Genomic DNA, 24,700 nt, shown 5'->3' on the forward strand with positions numbered 1-24,700 from the left:
AGCCTGAAAAAAAAAAATAAAGGTGGCTCAAAGTTTTGCTCCCCCCTGCACAGAGGGAGGACATGTGATGGATTTATGGATTTCCTTTGGATGTGTGATGGGGGATGCTTTAAAGGTGGATTTTGAAAGACAACTTTATCTGCTCATCTAAACGGTTCCAGCGTGAGGTGTGTCAATGTCACAGCCACCAGCTGGTCTAAAATCCAACCTGCCACTCACTGTGACAAGGTCGTGAGAGATAACAGGGTGGAGAAATCCCAGAGCTGAGCTGCAAGAAGCCTTCAGGGAATTACTGCATGGATCTTGCTGGACCTCAGACTTAATGATGGATGTGAGAAAACCCTGAATGTGCACGTCTTGTGAGATCTGTGCCCACTGTGAGCTCTGGGAGGAGCTGATGGGCACCCAGGCTGGCCAGACTGGGAATAGAGGAAGAGTTATTTTAACAGGATCAGTTTCTTCTGCCAGAGAGGGATCTGACTTGCTGCTGCTGCTGGCTCCTCTTTTCCAGCCACCTCCTCAGTGCTGAGGATCCCCCTTCTGGAAAGAATCCCCTTTCCTTGCATGTGGCAATTGCCAAAGAGCTGAAGGGGAAAGCAAGGAAAGGAATCCATAAAGCAAACACAAACTGGGATTGAGCTGTGTTTGAAGGGATGGAGGGAAGCTGCAAGGAAAGTAACACCAACCTTGCAGCAGGATGGAAATAATCATCAACCACCTGAATCACCCAGCATCCCACAGGCCCTCCAAGTGAATTTCCTCATGTGTTACAAGAAAAGCTCCTTAGAAGAGTTTCTCAGGATGCATCACGATTCTTGTTCCAGAGGAATTAAGTTATTAAATGTCTTTAGAGCTCTCTGAGTCTCTCTCCTGCCTCCACCCAGGTCTGTGTGTGTCAGTGTAAACTGGCACTGTCACTCCTCAGATGTAAGGATTTCTCCTCTGAATTTTGGGGGTTTTGGGACTAAGGAAGGAATTAGGGCTGGAAATAATAGCCTGGGCCTGGCTGAGCATTCCAGTTTGTCCCTGTCCTCCTTGGCAAGACCACGGGCAGAAATCTCTGATTCTTTCCTTGAAACACCCATGGAATCAGAAGGAACAATTCAAGGTTATTACAGAAGCACAAAAAACAAACTCTGTACCTCAGGGGCTGTGTGAGAGCAGAGAGTGGGACATTCCTGGGTGGGAATAGGGATTTGCTTCTCACAAAGTTCTGAACCAACCGGTGCCTCCTCAGAGCAGCTCCAACAAATCCCTCCATGGGTGCTGCACATGCTTTAATTAGATATTGAATCCCTGACTAGAAATGAGACCCCTCCATAAATCTGAGGTCAGCATCTCCCACCTGCTGTGCCTGAGCTGGCTGCCTCAGTGCAGGCAGAAGGTCTGAACCTGCCCCTGACCTTCCTCTAATTATTTGGAATCCATATTATGGACCTTGCTGCACAAGGCAGCCAATGCCAGGTGTTAAATTAATAAGCTGAACCAGGTTTTCTGATCAGTGCTCTGGGCTGTTTGCCATTGCTTTTTCTCCTCAACATCTGACAAAATAACCCAGGGCTTTGGTCAAAAAGTATTTTGTGATATTGATAGCACTTTGAAAGTGTTGGGTATTTTTCCTGCTGGGTAAGAGAGAGTGAAAAAATGGGGTAAAACTGATCAAGTCAGGGAAAAAGTAAGCAGAAAGCTGGTTTTGGGGAGGACAGTGTGTAAAGGTGATCACAGACATCTACTGGGGGTGCAGTGCTGGTAATTTAGTGCTGTTGAACTGAAAATGCAAGGAGATAAAGTGCTGGAAAGATTTTAATCCATCCTGGCACACATTCAGCCGTGGGATGAGCAAGGACAAGTGCCCAGCTCCTACCCATGATTCTGAATTAAAGCCTTATTCAACAGCAGGCTGAGGAACATCTCATCATTGTGGCCAAAACAGCTAAATCCACGTGCTGGAGGTAAACAACTGACAGGCTGGGGGAGGGAATATCAGTGTGGGACAGGGATTCTGCAGAGTGAGGGGTTGGGAGTGAACCTGTCACCTGAGACTGCCACCAGGGAAATCCCTGACACGGGCATTCATTTGCTTGTGGAGCACTTTCCCTAATAGAAGAGGCAGCAACACATCAATAAAGCATCCAGGAGGGGGCTGGAGAACGTCCTGGAGGAGATGCCTGGAAGACACAGAGGGGGTGTTTTCCCAAATCCCTTGGGATGTGGGCCCCAGGTTCAGATTTTTGGGGTGAGGGGCCCAAGGAGCTGCTACAGGCAGAGCTGTTGGGCTGGACCTACTGTGTCAGCGATTTGCTGGTTCTCTGGAGAGATTGCATGGCTGTGTGTGGGGTTGGAAGGCTCTGGTGTGCTCAGTGGGGTTTTTGGGATGGCTTGGCCACCTCCTCCCTATGGAGGAAGGTCCTATGGGTCCCACCCTGCAGGGTCTCCCATGGGGACTTTCCTTTTGGGCTCCTGAGGGTCCCTTCCAGCTCAGGATATTCCATGAATTTATGTATTTATGCTGCTTCTGGCAGTTCAAAGCTGAACAGTTTGAGGCAGAGCATCCTCCTCGTGCACCTTACCCTCTGCTGCAGAGAGATTTCTGGCATCAGGACAGGGGGTAGAGGACAAAAATAATAGAGAAAGTAATAGTTGATTGATGTCTCTAAAGTTCATGGATGTCTCTGGTTTTTACATCTAGCACCCTCCTTTTGGTCACTGTGCCTGCTGCAAATGTGTTAAAAAGAGAAAACAAAAAGATTATAGAATTGTTGTATTTTCAGGGTCCCCAGGATGAAGAGGGAATTGGTGAATTTGACTCTATGTTTTTAGAAAGATTATTATATTATATCATATCATATCATATTATACTAAAGAATACAGAAAGGATACTTACAGAAGGCTTAACAAAATTTAATTAAAACTCGTGACTCCTTCCAGAGTCCTGACACAGCTTGACCATGACTGGTCTTTAATCAAAACAATTCACATGAAACCAATCAAACATTCACTTGCTGGTAAACAATCTCCAACCACATTCCAAAGCAGCAAAACACAGGAGAAGCAAATGAGATAATATTGGTTTCTTTTTTCTCTGAGGCTTCTCAGCTTCCCAGGAGAAGAAATCCTGGCAAAGGGATTTTTCAGAAAATAAGACAGTGACACAGAATTTCTGCTGGAATGGACAGAGGGGAAGGTTCCCTCTAAAAGGCAGCAGGGAAAAACCAGATCAAACATCCATCCATCCATCCATCCATCCATCCATCCATCCATCCATCCATCCCCCACATGTAATAATCCTGATTACAGAAGACATTTACCTCCAGGTATCTCTCCACTCCTTCCCATCAGAACAGAAATCCATTCAGAGCACGGGGAGAGTGATTGGTGTTGTGTGGATGCTCCAATAGATTTTTTTATTGCACTTTCCATGCAGTTTGCAAACCCCCAGCCACCCCAATGCTGCATTTGCTTCATCAATTCTTGTGACTGCTTAATGCTGATGCTGTAGAGTTTGGCAGCCTCCATTAGGAATGGTTTTCCCCATGATATTAACAGGCAGGGAAGCTTTGTGCTGATGGATAAAGCCTGGTGTAAAACCTGATTGGAATCAATCAGAGTAATTGTCTGGATGTGTGGTGGTTAATAGGAAACCTCCTGCATATTATTGGCTGGTTTATGCAGCACAAGGATTAACTTCTGCTGCCTTTCATGGCTCACATCCCCTCCTGAGCTGCTGGGGGAGGTGATGGATCTGTTGGGAAGCTGGTGGATCTTGGGGAGTGCCCTGCAGCTTATATTTGTCCCAGTGATTATTCTGCTTTTCTGTCTGTGGCTACCAGCTGGGCCAAGGGCAACTGGCAGCCTGTTCCTTGGGTGATCTGAGCCCAGAGCAGGAGCAAGAGCAGAGCAGAGGTTCTCTGAGCCTCATGTGTGCCTCAGACTCACAGACTGGCCATTAAACACAGCCCTGAACCCATACAGGCCAGCCTGGCGTTCCCATAGCTGTGGGGCACCCACCAGGAGCCTGGGATCCCTCAGGATCAGGGTGCTGAGCCAGCCTGGGAGGAATGGATGTGAGCAGGCACTGTCTGATCCAGCCAGGGAGCACCACAGCCACCCTGAAGAGGCTTCAGAGGCAGCAATCACTGTGAGGTGTCACCCACAGCCCAGGAGGACCAGAGAGCTTCTGCCTGATGAGAAACTCTGTGATCAGACACTCAGCCAAACCCTCTGTGGCTGCAGGAAGCAGCTGGACCACAGCACCTGGAATGGTTACACATGAACTGGGAGCAGCTTTGTTTTCCAGCATCCTTTCCTTCTGGGAGAGGCTTAAAAGGCAAATTAAGTTTCCTCAGGGAAGCATCTCCCCAGTTCCCAGCTGCCTGGCAGCTGTGGATGCAGCATCCCCTGACCTGCATCTGTACCCCCAAATTCGACTGAGGGTGTTCTTGGCTGGCCTCTGGGTCAGTGAGGACTCAGCTTTCTCCCTGCCAGAAGGATTGATCTTTTCCCCCACTCTGTTTTGGAGAATTTGTCATTTTTAGGGTTGATAAATCCCCACAAAGCACAGAGACGCCACTGGTATTTCATGAGTAAGCGGCTGACTCTTGCCTCAGGGTCAGGAGTAGTACCTTTCATTTAAATTCAATGCTAGAAACTTCTGAATCCCTGGAAAGAGATCTTTCTGTTCAGAGAGCAGGGTTTGGCCAGGAGAGGCCAGCTCCCCTTGATGACCAGAGCCCTGGGTACCACCTGAAGTGCAGCAGGCTGGGATCTGAATTAAAGAGCTTCCTGAGCACTCCTTTCTTCCCTCAGTGAGTCGAATACTATTAACCTTTAAGGCAAAATTATATTTTGTGCCTCTGGGAAGCAGTAACATTTCACAGAGCTGCACTGGGGAATCAGGTAAACAGTTGTTAACTCTCTCCAGCCCCGTTTTGAGGCCGTCTCGGGGCGTGCAAACCCAGCCAGGCTGAGAAGGTCTCAGCTCAGGAACCCCTGAGATGGAAGGCTCAGCTGCAGATCCTCTGTCCCTGACTCAGCCTGGTGTCCCGATTTCATGTGGCTGTTCAGCTGAACTCACAGTGCTGGCACAGAATCATAAAATCCCAGAATGGTTTGGGTTGGAAGAGACCTCAAAGATCATCCAGTTCCTACCCCGTGCCATGGGCAGGGGCACCTCCCACTGCACCAGGCTGTGACCAAAGGCTCTGCATTGTTACTCTGCCATTTCTGAGGTCCACACAGATTTTGGGAAAGGGGCCTGGCTTTTCACAGCTGAGGATGAGGTTTTTGGGAGTCAGGTCGTAAGAAACCATTTATGAACCTGTGCTGTGATATCTCTGACATCAGGGGACAGATCTGCTGTTTGTATCACTGCTATTAAACAAAGCCATGCTGGCTTTGAATTAAATATCCATCTGTGCTTAGAAGCTGCTTCACCCAGCAGCTGTGACAGCCCAGAGGCTCTGAGCAGGTCCTGTCCTGCCCTTGGACAGTGTTTGGGATCCCAGCCCACCAAAGGCACAAGGACATTTTACTATCAGGGTGGAACTGGTGCTGGCTGTGAACTCCACCAAGCCTTAGTGTGCTTTGCACAAGAGCTTCTAAACCTGTTGGATGCTGGGATCCATTCCTGTGGGGAAGAATTAAAAAAAACCCAAACAACCAAACCCAAAGAGAATTAAAAAGTGAGGCCTTTCCCTTTGAGCCAGTGCTCCCAACAGCAGCAGTGCAGGTTGGGCAACCAGCAGTAGTGAGGGGGTCTGAGCCACTCGAGCCTTGGCAGGAGCCACAATCCCAGGACAAAGTCAACACCTTGGGTGGAAAATTAAATCAGTGAAGCAGCAGGAGCCAGAAAGCAAACGATGCACCGGCAGCAGAGCCAGCTTCCAAATTGAAATATGTTTGCTGGGGATTGTCCATTGGCTTGGGGAGTTATTATTTCCATTTCTCTAGTTATGAATTAATTTCTAGAGGACTTAATCATCCCCTCCCTTTTCCCCTCCACAACCCCCTCTTCCCTTCTCCTTCTAATTTTCCACTTGACTGGGGATCCTCTGACAGTGAAAATTCAGGCTTAGAGGAGGTCCACGCAAGCTGCTCCATTAGGCTGGATAATCTCATTGGAACCAGTGGCTTGGATAATAACACCTTCACCTCCTGCACAGCACCTGATTCCAATGGCACTTAACACCCCAGGCTGGAGGGATGGATACACAGGAGAAGGGGAAGGGGCAGAGCCTGCACCCAGCACCCTTTGTCCCCTGGATCTGCCCATCTGCCAAGGACACCTCTGCAGTTTGAGGTAAAAGCCTTCTCCACTGCTGAGGCATCACAGGTTCATTGTGTTGGAAAGACCTCGAAGATCATCAGACTCAAACTTTGTCTTGAATCCCCCTGTCCGTAGGGCCAAGTGCCACATCCACTCATTTTTTGAACATTTCCAAGGATGGTGACTCCACCACTTTCTTGGGAAGTTCCAGTTCTTAACCACTCTTTCAATAAAGAAACTTTTCCTAATATACAACCTGAACCTCCTCTGGCACAGCTTGAGGCCATTTCCTCTTGTCCTGAGTTCTGCCACCGACCCACAAGATGGATAGCTTGAATCCAGGGCTCTGGATTGGATGTTGATCCTGAGGGACTTCAGGCAGGACATTTTTGCCCTTCAAGTGAATAATTGGACTTCTGTCCATCACAGACTAGCATGTTGGGAGAAGATGTCTCGTGTAGGTGGATGAGGGACAACATAATGAAATTGCACTTGAATTCCTGCCTCCTTCAGCATTCCCAGCCTTTTCCAACCACCTACTCACACTGGATCCCTCCTGTGTTGTAGCACTGTATTTTATTTGAGGGATGCCCTGATGAAGGCAGGAATGATGAATCTGACTCCATGCTCTCAGAAGGCTAATTCATTATTTTATGATACTATATTATAGTAAAGAATGCTATACTAAACTGTACTAAAGAATACAGAAAGGATACTGACAGAAGGCTAAAAGGATAATAATGAAAACTCCTGACTTTCTCCAGAGCCCTGACACAGCTTGGCACTGATTGGCAAAAGAGTGAAAACAACTCACAGCAGAAACCAGTGAAACAATCACCTGTTGGATAAACAATCTCCAACCACATTCCACATGAGCACAACACAGGAGAAGCAAATGAGATAATATTGTTTCCCTTTTCTCTGAGGCTTCTCAGCTTCCCAGGAGAAAAATCCTGTGCAAAGAGATTTTTCAGAGAATGTGAAAGCCACAGCACTGCCTCAGCCAGAAGGAATAACCTCTTCCCATGGTCACTCCCATAACATCCCCCCAGTCTGGCCCACCCAGCACCCCCAGGCGTGCCCAGAGAGCAGCACCACGTGAGCTGTGTCCAGAAATTCCGTGCTTTTAAAGGGCAGGGAACTAGGAAAGGAGCCTGGGAGAGGCACACCTGGAGTGTGTAATGGATGGCTCCATCACCGTGCATCCGACAGCCCAGGCTGCTGAGGTCACCCCCAGCACCAGGGCGATTTCTCAGTGCTTAACCCACCCCCTGCAGCCATGCACAGAGCGGGGAAATCCATCCATCACCTGCTGACAGCGTTTTCCTGGCAGCTGGAGCATGAGCTGGGGTTCCTGGGGTGGCCTCGGGTCAGGGAGTGCTTCCCAGAGCCTCACTGTGTGAAGGGGGGCTGTGTCTGACCTGGTTGGTTCAGGAGAATTACTCCTAAAATAGTAATAATGAAAAAAAACCAAACCTAAACCAAGTATAATAATAATTCCTTTTGGCTGTATGTTTAAACTAGCAGAGGGATGAAGCCAGGATTGGTTTTAGGGTGTTTTGGAGGCCCAAAATTTTCTGTTTCTTTTTCTTATGGCTTGGCTCTGGATGGATCCTCCCTCCACTCCAAATCTCTCTGCAGAGCCAGCTCAAGAGGAGGCTTAGGAAGAGAGAAACTCAGCTTGTTCCCTGACTTTTGGCTTGGGTAGAGAAAGGCAGTGAGACTAAAATTAAAATCCTTCCTGCTCTATTTTTCCTCTTATCATTCTGTCCCCCAAATTCCCTTTCCTAGAGGGACCTGGGGTGTGAAAGGCAGAATTTTTATTGTTGTTTTTGTCAGAACTGGGGAGAAATGATGATTTAAGCAGCTGGGAAGCTGCAGCTCTGATCCAAAGCCTGTGCATTGCTCATGTGAGGGTCTGAAAACTGCCATGGAAACACAGCTTCTCCTTATTTCTGATCTCTGTTCACCTCTTGAAGGCTGTGCACCCACCTCAGCCCAGCCTTTTTCCTGGCTCCAAGGAAACAAATAGCTTAGGGATGGATCCAGGGCTCCAGGCATGGTCTGAGTAGGGTTGGTGCAGGTGCATGGGTGCCTTTTTCAGGTAGCAAATCCCACCCCACTGATTTCACAGCCCACAGGGAAAGCCAAGCCTGGGCTGAGAGATTCCTTGGCTTATTTTTCCCAGTTCCCTGCACAGTCTCCTCTCCCATCAGAGCCATGGAGCTCCTGGAGACTCCCTTCCCAGGCCTGTGTGGGAATGGGGACTCGATGCAATTCCCTCTGCGCTATCCTGGGGCATTTCTGGCTGCTCACTGCAGAGATTCTACTTTTCCTGCAGAAAAGTCTGGGCCCAGAGGGAGGAATTGTCTCTGCCAGGAGCAAATACTGGAGTTACAGCATCCATCACTGTAGGCTCTGCTGCTGGGGGACATGGAGGGATGGATGGAGGGATGGATGGGTGGATGGATAAGGAGGAGGAAAGGAGCTTATCAGCAGTGTGAAAATAGAGATATTGGTGAAGATCAAAAGGAGCAGTGGGTTGGGAGAATCAGGTTTGAGGAACTCTGTGGGATCCCCTCTGTCTTGCACCTTTCTGGGTAAAACTACTCCAGAGGTTTCCAGGAGTGGGAGATTTGGATGAAAAGTGTTCAGGCCTGATCAGTCTGTCCCGTGGGTGTCACTGTCATATTTTCTGGAAAAATCCCTTTGCCCAGGATTCGTCTCCTGGGAAGCTGAGAAGCCTCAGAGAAAAAGGAAAACAATAATTATCTGATTTGCTTCTCCTGTGTTTTGCTGCTTTGGAATGTGTTTGGAGATTGTTTATCCAACAGGTGATTGTTTTATTGGATTCTGGTGTGAGTTGACTCAGTGGCCAATCAGGGCCAAGCTGTGTCAGGGCTCTGGAAGGAGTCAGGAGTTTTCATTATTATCTTTGTAGCCTTCTGTCTGTATCCTCTCTGTATTCTTTAGTATAGTTTAGTTTACTATTCTTTAACATAATATAGTATCATAAAATAATAAATCAGCCCTCTGAGAGCATGGAGTCAGATTCATCATTCCTTCCTGCCCCAGGGGACCCTGCAAATACAATATGTGGGAATGTTTTCCCTCTCCTTGCTGTGTTCCCCAAGGCAGGACAGCAGATGCTGACAGCAGAAGAGCAGTGAAATGAGGTGCTAGTGAGCCTGGCAGGGATTCAGGGTCTGTGCAAGTGGGGACTCCTTACAGTGCCCTTCCCTGACCTCCTGGAAAACCTCCTTGAGCACAGATCTTCCTTGAACACAGATCCTCATTTGCCTTTTGAGACAAGGCTGAAGTGGCACCAAACCCTCCCACCTGCAGGACTTTTTGGCCACGTTTTCAACAATCACTTCAAACTGCCTTGAGCAGCAGTCCAGTCATCTGGCTCCAGCTGCTCTGTTTGATCCTGTGTCTTCTCCTTTCCTTCTGCTGGCACAAACGTTTGTGGAGCCAGGTGGGAAGGAGCTGGGGCTGGAACAAGCCCTTTTCTCTGCTGAGCTCATGTGGGTAGGTTCCCAGTCTGGGTAGGTTCCCAGTGTGGATCACCCAACAACAGCTGTGGGGATGCTGGTGCCAGCAGGAGGAGGAGGGCAGCACACAGGGCTGGGTCACTGCTTCTTCTTCTGTTGGCTTGCATCTCTTTCAAGTGTTTAACACATCTTTTTAGCTTGAATCTTGAGCTGTTGGTTTCCAAATTCTTGTTACTATTTTGCCCTTTGTCTGCTGCAACAAAAGGACCTTGAAGATCAGCCTGTTGCTTGTGAGTGTTTGCAAGTTGTTGTTTACAGATCATCCTTGAACACAGATCCTCATTGGCTTTTTAAGAGACAAGGCTCAAGTGGCACCAAACCCTTCACCTGAGGACTTACAGGTCTCACTGCAGCCTTGAGGAAGCCTCAGCACCATTAATCAGCCCCAACCTCTGAGCAGGACACCCCAAATTTGGCCTTTCTGAAGGCAAGGGCACCTCCCATCATCTTCACCAACAGATATTTGGCATTTGGACCACGGTGACCGGGAAAACACCAAATTAATTTCCTTGGAGCTACTCGAGGGAAGCTCCCACAAAGAATTTGGGGATGATGCTCTGAATCAGACCAGGAACAAGGAACCTCAGCCCCTTTGAACAGATTATTTGCATCAGCCCTTGCAGAGGAGAGCATGTAGGAGCATGGGAGAGTGTAGGTGTTATCAACCCAGGTTCTGGGGAAGACACTCACAAATATTATTAGCATGAATAGGAAGCACCATGATAGTATGCTCTCTGGGAAAAGTAATTTTGTTCATTAATTACTTGCCTTATCTAGCAGCCTCGTTCCCTTTCCCTCTCTTTCTTCTTCTTTTAATTTTCTTTAAAACGGCTCTAAGTGAATTCAGTGTGGGGAAGGTTATTTTGCTGCCTCCTCAGAGACAGGAGCTTGTATTACTCAGGTAGCCTTCAGCTGAGCCTCCAGGGCTTTCTCCATCTTCATTTGAAGCTCAGCCATTCAGGGGCAGATGGCAAAAGACAGATTCCAGGCAGATTCCTGTGATTCCTTTCCTCTGGACCCACCTCAGTGCTGTGGACTGAGAGCAGTTCTGATGAGTTCTGCCTCCTGCCTGTGATTTCTGTGCTCTGAGATTCCCCTCCTGCTTTCAGCTACCAGGCTCGTGGTGTGCCTGGTAAGTTCAGCAGCAAAAGGACCTGGAGGGCTGTGATTGAAGGGGCAGCAGAGCAATGACCCTGCAGTTTCAGAAATGTCCTTTCCTTGTGTCTGTGACCCTAGCAGGAGTTTGGGAAGGTCAGAGGATGGAGGGAGGAGATCCCCACACAGGTGCTGGCTGTTTTCAGGCTGCTTCTACAGCAGGAAATGGTTTAGAAATGGATTTTTGGAAGGAATTCTTGGCCCTGGCAGAGGGTGCCCAGAGAAGCTGTGGCTGTCCCTGGATCCCTGGAGGTGTCCAAGGTTGGGTGAGGCTTGGAGCACCCTGGTGTGGTGGAAGGTTCCTGCCCATGGATGATCTTTATTGTCCCTTCCAACCTGAGCTGTCCATGATCCTGTGATTAACTGAGAAACTCCACTTTTCCATATCAACCAGCTGAGGAGTGGATTTCAACATCACCTTCCACAGAACCCCTCCCTCATTCCCACACCCTCCTTCCCTGTGTGCCAGCAAACGATTGATTTCCACTCCTTCCTGGGACAAAGGGACCAAATTTCCAGGGATTTGCATGTGAAGCACTCCTGTTGATCTCTGTGTGCCTGCAGACGGACTCAGGTGTGTGCACTCAAATCGCTGGTCCTGGGCCACACCCCAGCCAGGCATCACCTGGGCTCGTCCTTGGGGCCACCTCTGAACCTTCCTTCAGCCCCTTCCTTAACCCCTCTTACATTTCAGACCCCCATTTGTTGATCTGCTCCTTTTTTCCAGTTTGACTCTTGCCTGCAGGTACAGCCTGGCTTGCCATGGGCTCTGGCTGGGCTGGGAATTCTCAGATTTCCCCTTGGAGGTGGGAGAAATGGAAAATCACTGTCTCAGCCTGTCATGATCCAGGACAGGATCTGAGCCACTCATGGTTGCATTTGATGCTCCAACCCGGCCTCCCCCAGGCAAGATTAGCAGAGCCACGACAATCCACAGCTCTGGAAATTTGGGGAGGGGGCTGGGGGAAAGGAGAAGGGGTATGAAAACCTTCAAAGCAGGGGGGAGGGATGCTGAAACTTGGGGAGGGTGCTGGGGGAAAGGAGAAGGGGCATGAAATCCCTCAAAGCAAGGGGAGGGATGCTGAAACATGGGAGGGAAAGGAGAAGGGGCATGAAATCCCCCAAAGCAGGGGAGGGATGCTGGAACTTGGGAACAGGGCTCAGGAAAAGGAGAAGGGGCATGAAATCCCCCAAAGTAGTGGGGAGGGATGCTGAAATTTGGGGAGGGGGCTGGGGAAAGAAGAAGGGGCATGAAATCCTCCAAAGCAGGGGGAATGATGTTGAAATTTGGGGAGAGGGCTCAGGGAAAGGAGAAGAGGCATGAAACCCCCCAAAGTGGGGGGAGGGATGCTGAAACTTGGGGAGGGGGCTCAAGGAAGGCAGAAGGGGTATGAAAACCTTCAAAGCAGGGGGGAAGGGATGCTGAAACTTGGGGAGAGGGCTGGTGAAAATGAGAAGGGACATGAAATCCCCCAAAATAGAAGGGGAGGGATGCTGGAACTTGGGGAGGGAAAGGACAAGGGGCATGAAATCCCCAAAGTAGAAGGGGAGGGATGCTGGAACTTGGGGAGGGAAAGGAGAAGGGGCATGAAATCCCCAAAGCAGGGGGTAGGGATGCTGGAACTTGGGGAGGGCACTCAGGGAAAGGAGAAGGGCCATGAAACCCCCCAGAGCAGGGGGGAGGGATGCTATTTGTGGAGCGCTTGGCTTTGTAGGGCGGGAGATGGAGGAGTAAATCCCTCGCACCCACGCCCCGTGGGGCTGCGGGGGTGGGCTGGCACAATGCTGGGCTGGAGGGAGGAGCCCACCTGGGGACAGAGATAAGGGGCGGGCGGGGGGATTGCGGTTCCGCCGCGTGAGCCGGCCGAGTTATCAGGGCAGAAACTCGGCTTCTATTACCATGCATTAGAATAGATTAGCAGGCAGAGCAATTAGCAGCCTCGCTCCGTTTTGGCCGAGAGACAGAGGTGGTGGTGCTGGGGGGAGGCAGCTCTGGCAGGGCAGATTTTCCCTCCCCAAGCTGCAGCACAAGGACAGGGATGGAGTTCTGCTCTTTCAACCCAGGACTGCCCCGCTGGGACATTGAGAAGAGCAGCTTTGGATGGTGGTCTGAAGATTTTTGTGGCTTGTGGTCCCTTAAAAATTGTACCCAGGGGAGATGCAAAGCTCCAGAATGAATTCCAATTTTTTTTGAGTTTCTACTTCCAGGACCTTTTGGAAAAACCTACTTCTTGGTGCCCAAATAGCACCCACTAAAGATCCTACAGCTTTTGCCTCCCCCAATGGCTTTTCCCCCCCTTTGTCCAGTTCATCTCAATGCCCTGCTTGGACATTGTGAACAGCAGCTTTGGATGGTGGTCTGAAGAATTTTGTGGCTTGTGGTTCCTTAAAAATTGCCCCGAGGAGATGCAAATCTCCAGAATGAATTCCAGATTTTTTGAGTTTCTGCTTCCAGGTCTCTATGGAAAAATCTACAGATCTCTTGGTGCCCAAATAACACCCACTAAAGACCCTATAGCTCTTGCCTCCCCCAATGGCTTTTCCCCCTTTGTCCAGTTCATCTTTGGTGCCCAAACAGCAGCTTTTGGGGAGTTGAGCCTGTTTGTGCTTGGAGCCAAAGATGAAATATTCAACTCCTTCCTCAGATACTCATGAAGTTGCTGAGAAAACTCCTCACAAGCAGGACAGGTTTGCCAGCAATAATCCTGTGCATTATCTCAGCTCTAATTTGTCACTTTTCCTGGAGCATCTCCTGCCTTTTTCTTTGTCCAGAATGGAGTATCCTGGGCAGTTGGTCAAATTTAACTTCTTGGTGCCAGGGAGAGCTGAATTTCAGCCATGCCCTGGGCAGCCTGGAGGCCAAACAGAGAGGGCAGGGAGGGAGTGGGGTATTCACCACATGGCCATGTAAAGTTTAAGGTCAATTATGTCTGTGTCTCGACATTTATGGCATTCCTGTTCTCAGGACCCCCAGGGAACCTGGAAATGTCAAAACATTGCTAAAACTGACCTTAAACTTTACATGAGAGTGGGACTGAGTCTTCTTCCTTTTTCTGGCTCCAGCCAGAAAATTGCTTTGGCACCAGCAGAGGGAAAGGCAAATTTCAGCTGCTCCCTCCTTCCCCAGCCTTGCTCCCCCCTGGTGATAAAGCCACCTCAGGAGACTCAAAGCTGGCTCTGAACATTGGTCAGATTTGGGCTAAAACAAACCTCTTCATCCATCCCCAGATTCCTGTAATTGCTCTGTTCTCCTCTCACCTTTTGCAGTAAGATGACAACAATAGTATGTCCTGGCTCAGGGCAAATCTGGGAGAGAACCCCCAAAGGAGCTCCTCTAGAAATGCAGATTCGATTGGCCTCTCCTCCAGCTGGCCCGGGAGAAAATACCTCCTTGGAGAAAAGTGGAAAAAACCTGTTTATTAAACAATAAAACCTAAATAGTATTAAACAATAAAACCCCTTGCTGCTCCAAAAGAGATGACAAACTCAGAACAGTCCCCTCCCTGGGTTGCAGCTCAGCTCACTCAGTCCCTGATCAGTCCCTTATCAGGCCCTGATCAGTCCCTGATCAGTCCCTTATCAGTCCCTTATCAGTCCCTCCAGTGCTGGCACTGCCCCAGCCTGGCCACGGGCCTCAGGTGGAGCTGCCTGTGCTCTGCTGGTGTTCAATCCTGTGTTAAACAGGTCCAAAGAAAAGGGGAAAAAAACCACAGTCCAGGGAATTTTTTTGCCTCAGCTAGCTAAACTAACTAAAGCAAAGGAGAGCTCTGTCCTGCTGTCTGTCCATCCGCAGACAACACAGTCCAGGAGCAGTGGAGGGGTGAGTGCAGTGTCTGAAAACAAACTGCAGCTTCTTCTCTCCCCCCTTCACTCTCTGGAACAAGTCTTAAAGGTGCAAAACTCAGCATAAACAGGACCAGATGACTGGGGATAAAAGCATCATATGGTCAACCCAGGGCAATTATTTGCAGGGAAATGCCCCGATGAAGGAGGAATGATGAGGAGGACTCCATGGATATCAGAAGGCTAATTAATTACTTTATTATGCTATATTATTCTATATTATATTACACTATTTTACATTACATCTAAGCTGAATCTGCCAAGCACTCAGCTCTGCACACACTGCACAGAATCTCGTGACTGTCAGCCCACAGTCCCCACATGACGAGGTCTCTGGTGTAAGGATGACCCCAAGGTGTTGGAAAGTCTCTTTTTCCCAGCCCCAAGAACCAAGAAGAAGACAGGATTCCTTGGCTCTTGTTCTCAAGGTTGTTTATTTGCTCTTCTCTAGTACTTTGTCTTTCTGACCCACTGAGCTCTGTCCAGCAGGTCGGGTTGTGGCACAGTCCCTGCCCTTGGGGTGGTGTTGGCTTTTTATACTCAGAACTACGTGTGCTTTATTTACAATAATTTCCCAATACCTATCACCTGTGTTAGACAGTCTGTCTCTGCTCTAAACCAATCCAGAAGTGTCACCATCCCAGCAGAAGATGGAGGACAAGAAGAAGAAGAAGAAGGACAAGAAGAAGAAGAAGAAGGACAGGACATGCCCAGATTCCTCCATCTTGGCTTCTGAACCCCCATTCTAAATCCCCAAAATTCTACTTTTTCACCCTGTGACAAATTCACTATCATTCTACTCAAACCCTTGTGGCTTGTAACTCCTCACACAAAGTTGGTAATTGTTTCCATGGGCTAAAATCAAAGGCACAGGTGTTTGTGACTCTGTGCCAAGGTCTCTGAGCCCTGCCTCGAGTCCTCCAGGGCAGCCAGAGAAATGTCCTGGGTTCCAACAAGGAGCCACCCTCACTCCTTTCTGCACACACAAACCTGCCCAAGCCACTGGCAGGTGGCTCCATCCCTTCAGATTTGATTCCTGAGGCAGCTGTGGTCACTCACCTGGGGTGTTGACCCCAGAGCCCGAACCCTGACCAGAGCCCAGCTCAGCAGAACTCCCCAACCACCAGACTCCAGCACCAGGTATTGAGAGCTTTTCCAACTGAGGAACTGCATTCAAAAAGTCAGACAGTGAAAGTCAAAAGTTAGGAAGTGGCAGAATTGAGGTCACCGTGGAAAAAAGGAATAATAACCTGTGATCCTGTAATTAAATTCTGGCTTGCAGGGTGTGAGTGCAGGCAGCAGATTTGGAAGTACAGAAGCTGCTTTCAGTCTGGCAGTCCCTAATTCCTGAGACCCTGACACAGCAGCCTTAACATTATGTTAAACCCAGGCTTAGTTTGGTTTGGTTTTTCATAAATTCATGATTTGGATGACATTATTTTCACCTTATGGCAGACAACAAGGCTGCAAGGCACATCAGTCTAATATGCAGCGAGAGTTTCATTTTTTAAATGTGTGTGACCTGTAAACAGCAAGGTAAAATGTGGATTATTATATTCCTGCTCAGTGGTGGGATTGGGAATGCAAACCACATTCCTGGATGCTTAATCCATATCCATAGATTTGAACTGAGCCTGTTTAATTTTAGAAAATCCAGATATTTCTGTTGTGCTGCAGCTGAAGGAAATAAATGGGAGATAACAGAACATCTTGAAGAATTTGGGCACTTGTGCTTTGATTCTGAGCCCAAAAAGGTTTCCCTTCCAAGCTATTCCCAGGAGAGGATCTCCCACACCCTTTGGAGCTTTAATGGGATTGCTGTGGCTGTTTGTTTTATGGAAGTGCTTGGAAAAATCTCAGGTCAGCATTTTGCCTTTTGGCTTCTGTGCCACCATGGAGGACTTAGAGTTTTGGGGGTATTTAATGGGCTGTTGGTCCAACCCTCTGGGGAGTGCCCATTTAAAATTCCTGATCCAGCATGTGGCAGTGCCAGAGGAGATTTAAAGGGATGAGGGCTCCTGGGGAGCAGAGAGCAGGAGATGCAGTGCTCCTTTTGCTCTCTCAGACCTGCAAACTGTGCTGAGAATGGCCTAAATATCCCTTTATGGGTCCTGCCCCTGGAAATACAAAACATCCAGAAAGATGGAGAAATTAGAGTTTGGAGTGGGGGTGTTCACTTTATCTAGTCAGTCACTAGAGAGAAGCCAAGCCCTGAAGTTTTAGGCAGCCCCAAGCTTTGTAACATTTGGATTAACCACATATAGAGTTATTTGGCATGTGTTTCCATGGATGCTCATCTGCAAATCCCCGTGCACAAGGGTGCAGTCTCTGCTCCAAGGAGGAGGGATGCTGAGGGGTGCTCCTGGAGCTCCAGCAGCCCCCAGGTTCTCTCACAAGTGAGACTCTGAAGTCTGGGAGCGGGTGAATAATTTAACATCCGCACTTAAGTCTTTATAGCTGCTTTTAATGGGGGGTAATAGCACTGCTAATAACAAAATCCATTGAAGACACCCCGTGCAAGTCCATAACATTAACTAAATGGCAGGAGGTAATTGGCATGCAGCTGGAGCTGTCCTTCTGGATTAACCCTGTGGATTTCCAGGCAGACACCTTCCTTCGAGCCATGGCCTTGGCAGCGGGTGTGGAGGGAATTACAGATGTGGTTTGTGTTAAACAAGTGCAAACCTGGGTGGAAATGGGGCAAACAGCCACCAGTCCACTTATCTGGGTTGTGTTTGCACCACACAGGTGAGATGAGGGGTGGTGACAGCACTGAAAACATTAATAATTAGTGGGTTGTGTGAACTTTGTGCATTTATGCAGCCCAGGTGTGTGCACACACAAATTTCACTGAGATATTACTTATTGGAAACACCTGAATTTTTAAGGTTCAACTCTCAGCACTTCTAGTCAGCCATTTTCAAGGCATGTCATATTATACTCTTTTCTGATCTAGAGATGGGGAAACTGAGAGGTGTTTTAAAAACTTTTATTCTATTTTTTAGTCTTATGAGAAAGGTGAGACAACACTGATGTTATAATTCACATCATCACAATCAGAAGCTAACTATTTCTGAATTACAGTACTTTATAAGTATTTATTGGTCTGTACCACAAAGGCAGATGCAAAAAACTCCTTAATCTGCAGGGACAACTGCTTGGGGGGTGACCCCATCCCAGAGGTGAGGTACCAGCAGCCCAGAGGCACCACAAGTGTGCAGCATTCTCAGGAGGGACAAAACACATGGGCTGTGCACAGCTGCTCTGCAAGGACAGCCCTGCCTGAGGTGTCCTCACAGCCCTGGGGCAGCAGAGTTTGAAGGGCTGGGGTTTGGCCCAGGGAAGGTTGTGGAAAAACAGAGAATTCCTGCAGCTGGGATGGAGCTTTCACCCATCACCCTCCCTCCTCTTACAGGTTCCTTGTGACTCCCCAGCCTGCTTGAGCCACCCCACAGCTGCCAGCAGCAGAGTTAATGCTCTCAAGGACGTGGTGGGGCTCTTGGAAATGTCCTGTGCAGGGCCAGGAGTTGGGCAGGATGATCCTTGGGGGTGCCCTGCAGCTCAGGATGTCCCCCACCATCCCATGAGCCGGAGCCAGGGCTCCTGCGTGGTTTCCCACTTGTGCCCTCCCAAAGAGCACAGAGCCGACTTCTTATCCACACTAACTGCTGCTCCCTCACCCCAGAGCTGTCCCCACGCTGCCAGCCTGGCTGTGTGCTCACCCTGTCCCTTCTGCTCCTGTTTCCCCAGCTGCACCAGGAAGGAGCGGTGCGAGCGCTCCAGCGAGCCGCGCAGATTCGCCTCGGAGATGAAGCAGTGCGTCCGCCTCACCGTGCACCCCAACAACATCTCCGTGTCCCAGTACAACGTTCTGGTGAGGAATGACAACCCCTGCCCCTCCCCTCGGGCCTCACCTGCCCGTGCAGCCTGGCAGATCCAGGGGGACAGCAGCAAGAGGTTCTCCAGACTCCGTTGAGTTCCCCAGCAGCTCTGCTGGCGCAGGGAAAGATTCGCCGCAGGAGGAAGTTTTGGCGTTGGTTATTCTCTGATGTTTTGGCATTGGTTATTCTCTGATGTTCTGGCATTGGTTATTTGTTTAGAAGTCTTGAAGTGGACTAGGAAGAGTCTTCCTTGTTGTCTGTGAGGGCAGGTCTGGAGGGACTCTGTGTCCTGCAAGCGTTTGTGTGCGGCCCTAGGAGAGGAATTAATTAATAGCTTTAGGCAAGGGACATTTTTGTGGTTAGAAATTGCATTCTAGAAGAAAGCCAAGTGAAGGATGATATGAATTATTTCAGTGAGCTCCAAGTTCCTATCATTTTGGATGGAAATGTCCCCTTCAAACCCCTCAGGAAGTCCATCCTGTTCCAGCACTAGGCATGCAGAGCAGAGAGGCAGGATGCTGTGCAGAGGAACCCGAGGCTTCCAGGGCTCCTGCTGTCTCCTGTGGCCTTCCACAGCAGGTTTAACCTTTCTGGCCTCGAGCTACTCAGTCAGCAGCCAAGGAAACCATACAGTGAATGCTGGCAGAGCAGCAGATGACCCTGTTGTTCCTGGGCTTGAGGCAGGAAATCTCTGCTGAAGATCTGACCAGTTTGGGGTTCCCCTCCTGACTCATGGCAGCAGCAGCAGATGTGGTGAGATCCCAACATGCTCCAAGGAGACAAAACCCCATTTCTCTCAGGCTACCAGTGCTCTGTCTTCTTGACCATGCTAATGTGGGCTGCAATTAAGTTAATAACCCAGGTCCTGAAAGCTCCATCTCTAGACAAGCTGGTCATGAGCCCCACATCCTGAAAGGCCTAAATGGAATTTAGGCAGCTGCCAGACACCTTCCAGCAGGTGACAGGTTTGGATTTCTCCAGGGATAATGAAATCAGCCTTTCAAAGCCTGCATGTCCAACCATTGCTGCTTTGTTTCAGCCTCTTAACTTTGCTGTGACTTTACTTTCCCCGGGCTTCAAACAAAACTGATCTGAGACATCTTAAGTTCTTTGTTCTTCTGGGAGTTCAAGGTTTCTTTTCCGTATTCTCTCAGTAGCTGCTGAATTCTTTCATGTTGGAATAAATCCTGGGGGACTGGCTGGCTCAGGGAGACTGAAAATGATAGCAGAATAAGAGACCTTTTCCTCTGGGTTACTCCCAGGGTGAGTCAGCCCAGAGCTGCTGGGATCAGAAGTTGCCATCATCTGTTACCCAACAATCTGCATGGGCCCTTTGATGGCAGTCTCAGCCCAGTCCCAGCTAAACTGGTGACCCAGCTCATCCCATCACCAGAGGCAAACCAGGAGGGGAACCAGCAGAGGGCTGATGGTGTCCTTGGCAGATCTCAAATCTAGAATGCTAGGATCTTGAGTTCTAGCAAAGTGTCAGCGACAGGGAGTTCTTGCCCATGGAGGCACAGCGAGTGTTTGTGTGGTCAGCCATGCTTTTAAATTTTGGTCACTAACAGGGCCTTGGAAAATCTTACCTGAGTCTGTTTCACTGCTCTGGGCTCTCTGAGAGGAGCTGCTGGCTGGGGGAAGGCTCCATGCTTTCCCTGCTGTCCCAGGAGTGTGGGATGTAGGACTTCTTGTCTGCTTGGGGTGTGCACTGGCTCATGGAGCCAAGCACTGGTCTGCCCACCAGTGTCATCTTCTGCATGGCACAGCTTCCTCCTGCATCATCCATGCCCAGAGGGAGATTTGTTAAGGAGGACAGATCCCACTTCTCCACTGTTAGCAGGGAGAATTAATTCAGCCTCAGTGCTAAACCCATCCAAACAACCAAACCTTTCTCCCATTCCCCATCCAAGAGAAAAAAAAAAAAATCACCTTTCCCACTGCCATTCCCATGGCCCCAAAATGATCCCACTCTCTCAAATGGCATCCAGGGCTAAGGCCTGTTTGCTCAGCCTTCCTCCCTGATGGTCCTCAGTGTGGAGAAACAGCTCCAGCCTTTCCCTAAGTGAGGAAGACACAGTGTGTGGGAGCACTGAGTGCTATGTCACCTTCTCATCCGTCCTGCTTTGTCACCTGGACTGAGCCCTGCTCTTTGTGCTGGTACAAACAGCACCTCAGCATGCCCCTGTGTCTCCTTCCAGTGGCTGTCACCTCAGAGGGGGCCTCAGCCAGCTCAGGGAGGAGGCAAGTGTGGAGAACACCTGCATTTGAGCCTGTGCTGAGCGGTTTGCTCCAGTTTGGTCACAAAACCACTAAATTTACACCAATTACCAGGTGCTAGGGGTCCCCTGGGGTGCCCCTCTGGTTCAGGCATGACCTTGGTGAGTTGAGCAGGACCCTCAGTGATGGAGAGCAGTGGGACAGGACCTTTGTTTGGGAAGCTGACAGCATGACTGTGCTCTTCCAAAGCACGGACATGCTGCAAACCAGCCCTGAGATTCGTTTTCCCGTGAGCATGAGCGATGCCAGAGGGTGTTGTGAACTCCAAAAACGCGGGCAAATCCTCCTTCATGGCTTTTTTTCCCCATATGGAACCCCAGGATAGCACGAGGAGCCAACTGGTTCTTTGTTGGGATGGGCAGGAGAGGTTTCTGTGCCTGTAGAGACAGGGGATTTCTTTGTGGTGGACTGAAGGCTGTAACTAGACTCTCCTCACACAGGAACTTGGGGACAGAGTGCTCCCCGCTGCTGGTGCTGGCAGAGCAGCCCGTAGAGAGTTAGACTGGAGCGCTCCAGTTTCTCTGGAGTCTGCAGAGTGCCTCTTGTGAGTAGCAGTCACCTTCCTCAGAAACCGCGGGCCCTGGGGGCCACCACAGCCCTGGGACCCATGGCTGGCTCCAAAGACTCCCTGCCTAACCCGACACCTGCATGACAGACAGCGAGCACTCCCTCCCCTGCACACTGGGCAGGTGTCCCTGCACAGCCACCTGCCACCTGTGCCAGCACCAGCATCTCGTGCCCTCCCCTCCTCACTCGTCCCTCTCCCCAGTCGCTGCTTTCTGCTGAAGGAGGATGCTCTCTCTAGCAAGAGGCTCTTTGTCCGACCTCTCCAGTGTAATTCTCTCCTGCTGGCCCAGCTCTGTTGTTTGGCTGAGTGTTCTCTCTTCTCTCTTTTCCTGCCTCTCCTTCTCTCCCTCCGTCTCTGCCTGCAGCTGGTCTTGGAGACCTACAACGTCCCCGAGCTGTCTGCAGGAGTCAACTGCACCTTTGAGGATCTCTCAGAGATGGATGGGCTGGTGGTGGGCAGCCAGATCCAGTGCATCTCTCCGGCTGCCAAGGAGGTGCCCCAGATCATCACAGAGAATGGTGAGTGCCCCACAGCTCCTCCACCTGTGCCTCTCCCTTCAGTCCTCACCCCACACCTTCTGTCTGTCCTTGGTGCCTTGAGAAGGCTGAGCTAGGACAGAGGCTGGGCAGAGTCCCAGAATAGAGCAGGGATTCATGGAAAGGATCTCCTCCATGGATGCACCTGGGGCAGCACCAGAGCCCAGCCAGGGCTGCACCCAAGATGAACCAAAATGGCCCCAAAATCCCCGAGCGCTGCCGGGGTCTCTCCCTGGGATCAGCTCTGCTCCATTTGCACCTTGCAGTTCATTGTCCCATCCCAGCTTCAGCCCCTGCAGTCCCACCCTGCTTGTTTTTCTCTCTGCAGCCCACGGGGTTTGTGCTCCTGGCTGAGATTTGGCTCATTTGTCCTTGGTGCCCAGCTGGAGCAGGAATTGTTTTGTCTCCCTGCTCTGTGCACAGAGCTCACCATCCCATAATATGAAGCTCAGACCCACACACTAAAGCAGCACAGAATGTGAAAAATAGAAAAGCTCAAACCTGAGGCATCATCCTGCATCCTCACGAAGCAGGATTTGGCTTTGAGAGCCTGAGCAGAGGCTAAGGAAAGCCCTGGGAGCCGGAGGGAAGCTGGAGCTGCACATAATGGCAAAGTTGTGTGAATGTGAATGTTCCACGAGTGCCAGCCTTGATCTGCAGCCCCAGCACCTGCCCTGAGGTGCTCCTCTGTGTGACACGAGGTGTTTGCAGGCTGCCACCGAGTGGCAATTGCAGGAATCCAGCAAAGACACGACATGGATGTGGGATATTCCCTCTCCTTTTGGCCAGGCTGGAGTTACACACCACGGGTACAGGCTCTCAACACATCCCAGCCCGTGTAGCAGGCAGAAATTCCTGCAGAGCTGGACAATCCTGTCTGTAATTTCACCCTGCTCCTCCCAGATTTAAGTCTGTGTGCTCAGCTCCCTGTCTCCATTCCTGGCCTTTACTGCCTTCAGCTCTTCCAGGTTTGCTTCTGGCTCCTTCTCCCACAGTGGTCCAGCACAGAAAAATGCCTTGTCTCCAAGGGTGCTTCCCCTATCCACAACTTCCTGCACTTTTTTCTTTCACTTTTCTAACAAACTTTCTGGGTAATTTCAAGAATTCCTATGGCTCTTTACTTACTCCAAAAACCTTGACCCTGCTATCACCCCCATGAAACACAGAGAGGATGCTGCCAATTTTTGTCCTTGGCTTCCTGTGAAAATTTACTGTAAAATTTGCCTCTGGGGATCCTCAGAGCGCAGAAAATGAGGTGACATGGACTGTCACCATCACCTGTGCTCTGCCTGAGCTGCACACAGCTGCTGTGCTCTCCACTGCTGTCCCAAAACAGGCTCCCAGGAGGCTGTCACCACTCTCAAGTCCCACTGAGTTATCAGTCATGTTTGCTTATCAAGACCAGAAATTTTTTCCTTGGTGTGGACATCTGTGCCAGCCCAGGCTGTCATCAACCAGCAAACAAAACCAGCAGTGGATTTCACATCTCTCACACTGAGATGGGCTCCTTGCAGCCACAGGCTGAGGGGGATGGAGCTTGGGGTGAGTGGGGTAGGTGAACATGGAAGGAATGTCCACATGCCCTTTTTCTCTGGGAATGTTGAGTGAACCGGCAGCACGGACCAGCTTTAAGGACAAAATTATATTTTAATGGCCTCCAAATTCCAGACATCTGCACTCATTCTTTGAGCTTGCTTTTCCTACTTGATGAATGCAGTCACCACAGTTTTGAAATTAGACCTGCTGTCACCCTCCAGTCCAGACCCTGCTACCAGGCACAATAATTTCCAGTGGCAAAGACATACTGTGCCTGTGGGAGTACTGGGCTCTGGAATGGTTTTCTAATACTTTTTACATCTCTACTGAGGACAGCCCAGCCAGGGTGCCATGGGACAGCTCCAGGCTCAGGCTGGTGGCCTGGCTAACAGAGCAGTCACACCCTGATGTGCCTGTTTTTCCCCCCAGGTGACCACCACATTGTCCAGCTGCAGCTCAAGTCCAAGGAAACGGGGATGACCTTTGCCAGCACCAGCTTTGTCTTCTACAACTGCAGCGTCCACAACTCGTACGTTCAGTTCCTTTGGTACCAGTTTCTCGTGGGCTCGTGTCCCTCAGGAGGGTGTTAAAGTGTGGAGGTGACCAGGGGCTGGGGCCACTTGTGTGGTGGCCAGAAGGGTGGCTCCCTCCTGAGATGACTCAGAGTGTGGGGATCACTTTTTCTGGCAGGCAGAGCATTAAATTAGGAGCAATCTGCCACAGAATTGAGTCAAAACTCAATTGTGCCCTCAGCACATGGCCCCCTAGTATTCCTATTGCTCTTTTTTGTGGGTTTTTGGCTCCTCATATGCACCTCCAACCCTCATCCATGCTGCCAGTCCCACCAGTATCCCACCCTACATGGCTAACATAGACTTGAACCCTCCCATCTGGAAAAATAAAGCTTATGGTTCCTGCAGGATATGCACTGAGCCCAGCTGGTCCCTCAAGACCACGTTACCCGTGATGTGAGCACCTTCCCTGCCTCGTTTTCCTGGGGTTTAGCTGCCACCCAGGAGTGCCCCAGAGCCACAAACCCCTGCAGAAGATGTCCTTGCAGCAGGCTGAGTGGCTCTGTCCCCACC

The 24,700-nt window shown here is 50.0% G+C and overlaps 1 protein-coding gene across 1 annotated transcript in view; it reads left to right on the forward strand.

Annotated features, from left to right (window-relative positions):
• Positions 1–24,700, forward strand: part of PLXNA4 (plexin A4) — a gene marked incomplete at both ends in the record, with an annotated part of 438,509 nt that overhangs the window by 304,266 nt on the left and 109,543 nt on the right. The window contains 3 exons of the mRNA XM_084206497.1: positions 18,568–18,691; positions 21,908–22,061; positions 24,045–24,144. Of these exons, the coding sequence (XP_084062623.1) occupies positions 18,568–18,691; positions 21,908–22,061; positions 24,045–24,144 (378 nt within the window). The remainder of the gene's footprint in view (positions 1–18,567; positions 18,692–21,907; positions 22,062–24,044; positions 24,145–24,700) is intronic.

Source organism: Fringilla coelebs (genome assembly GCF_963513975.1).
Source record: "Fringilla coelebs genome assembly, chromosome: 5".
Lineage (NCBI taxonomy): Eukaryota > Metazoa > Chordata > Aves > Passeriformes > Fringillidae > Fringilla > Fringilla coelebs.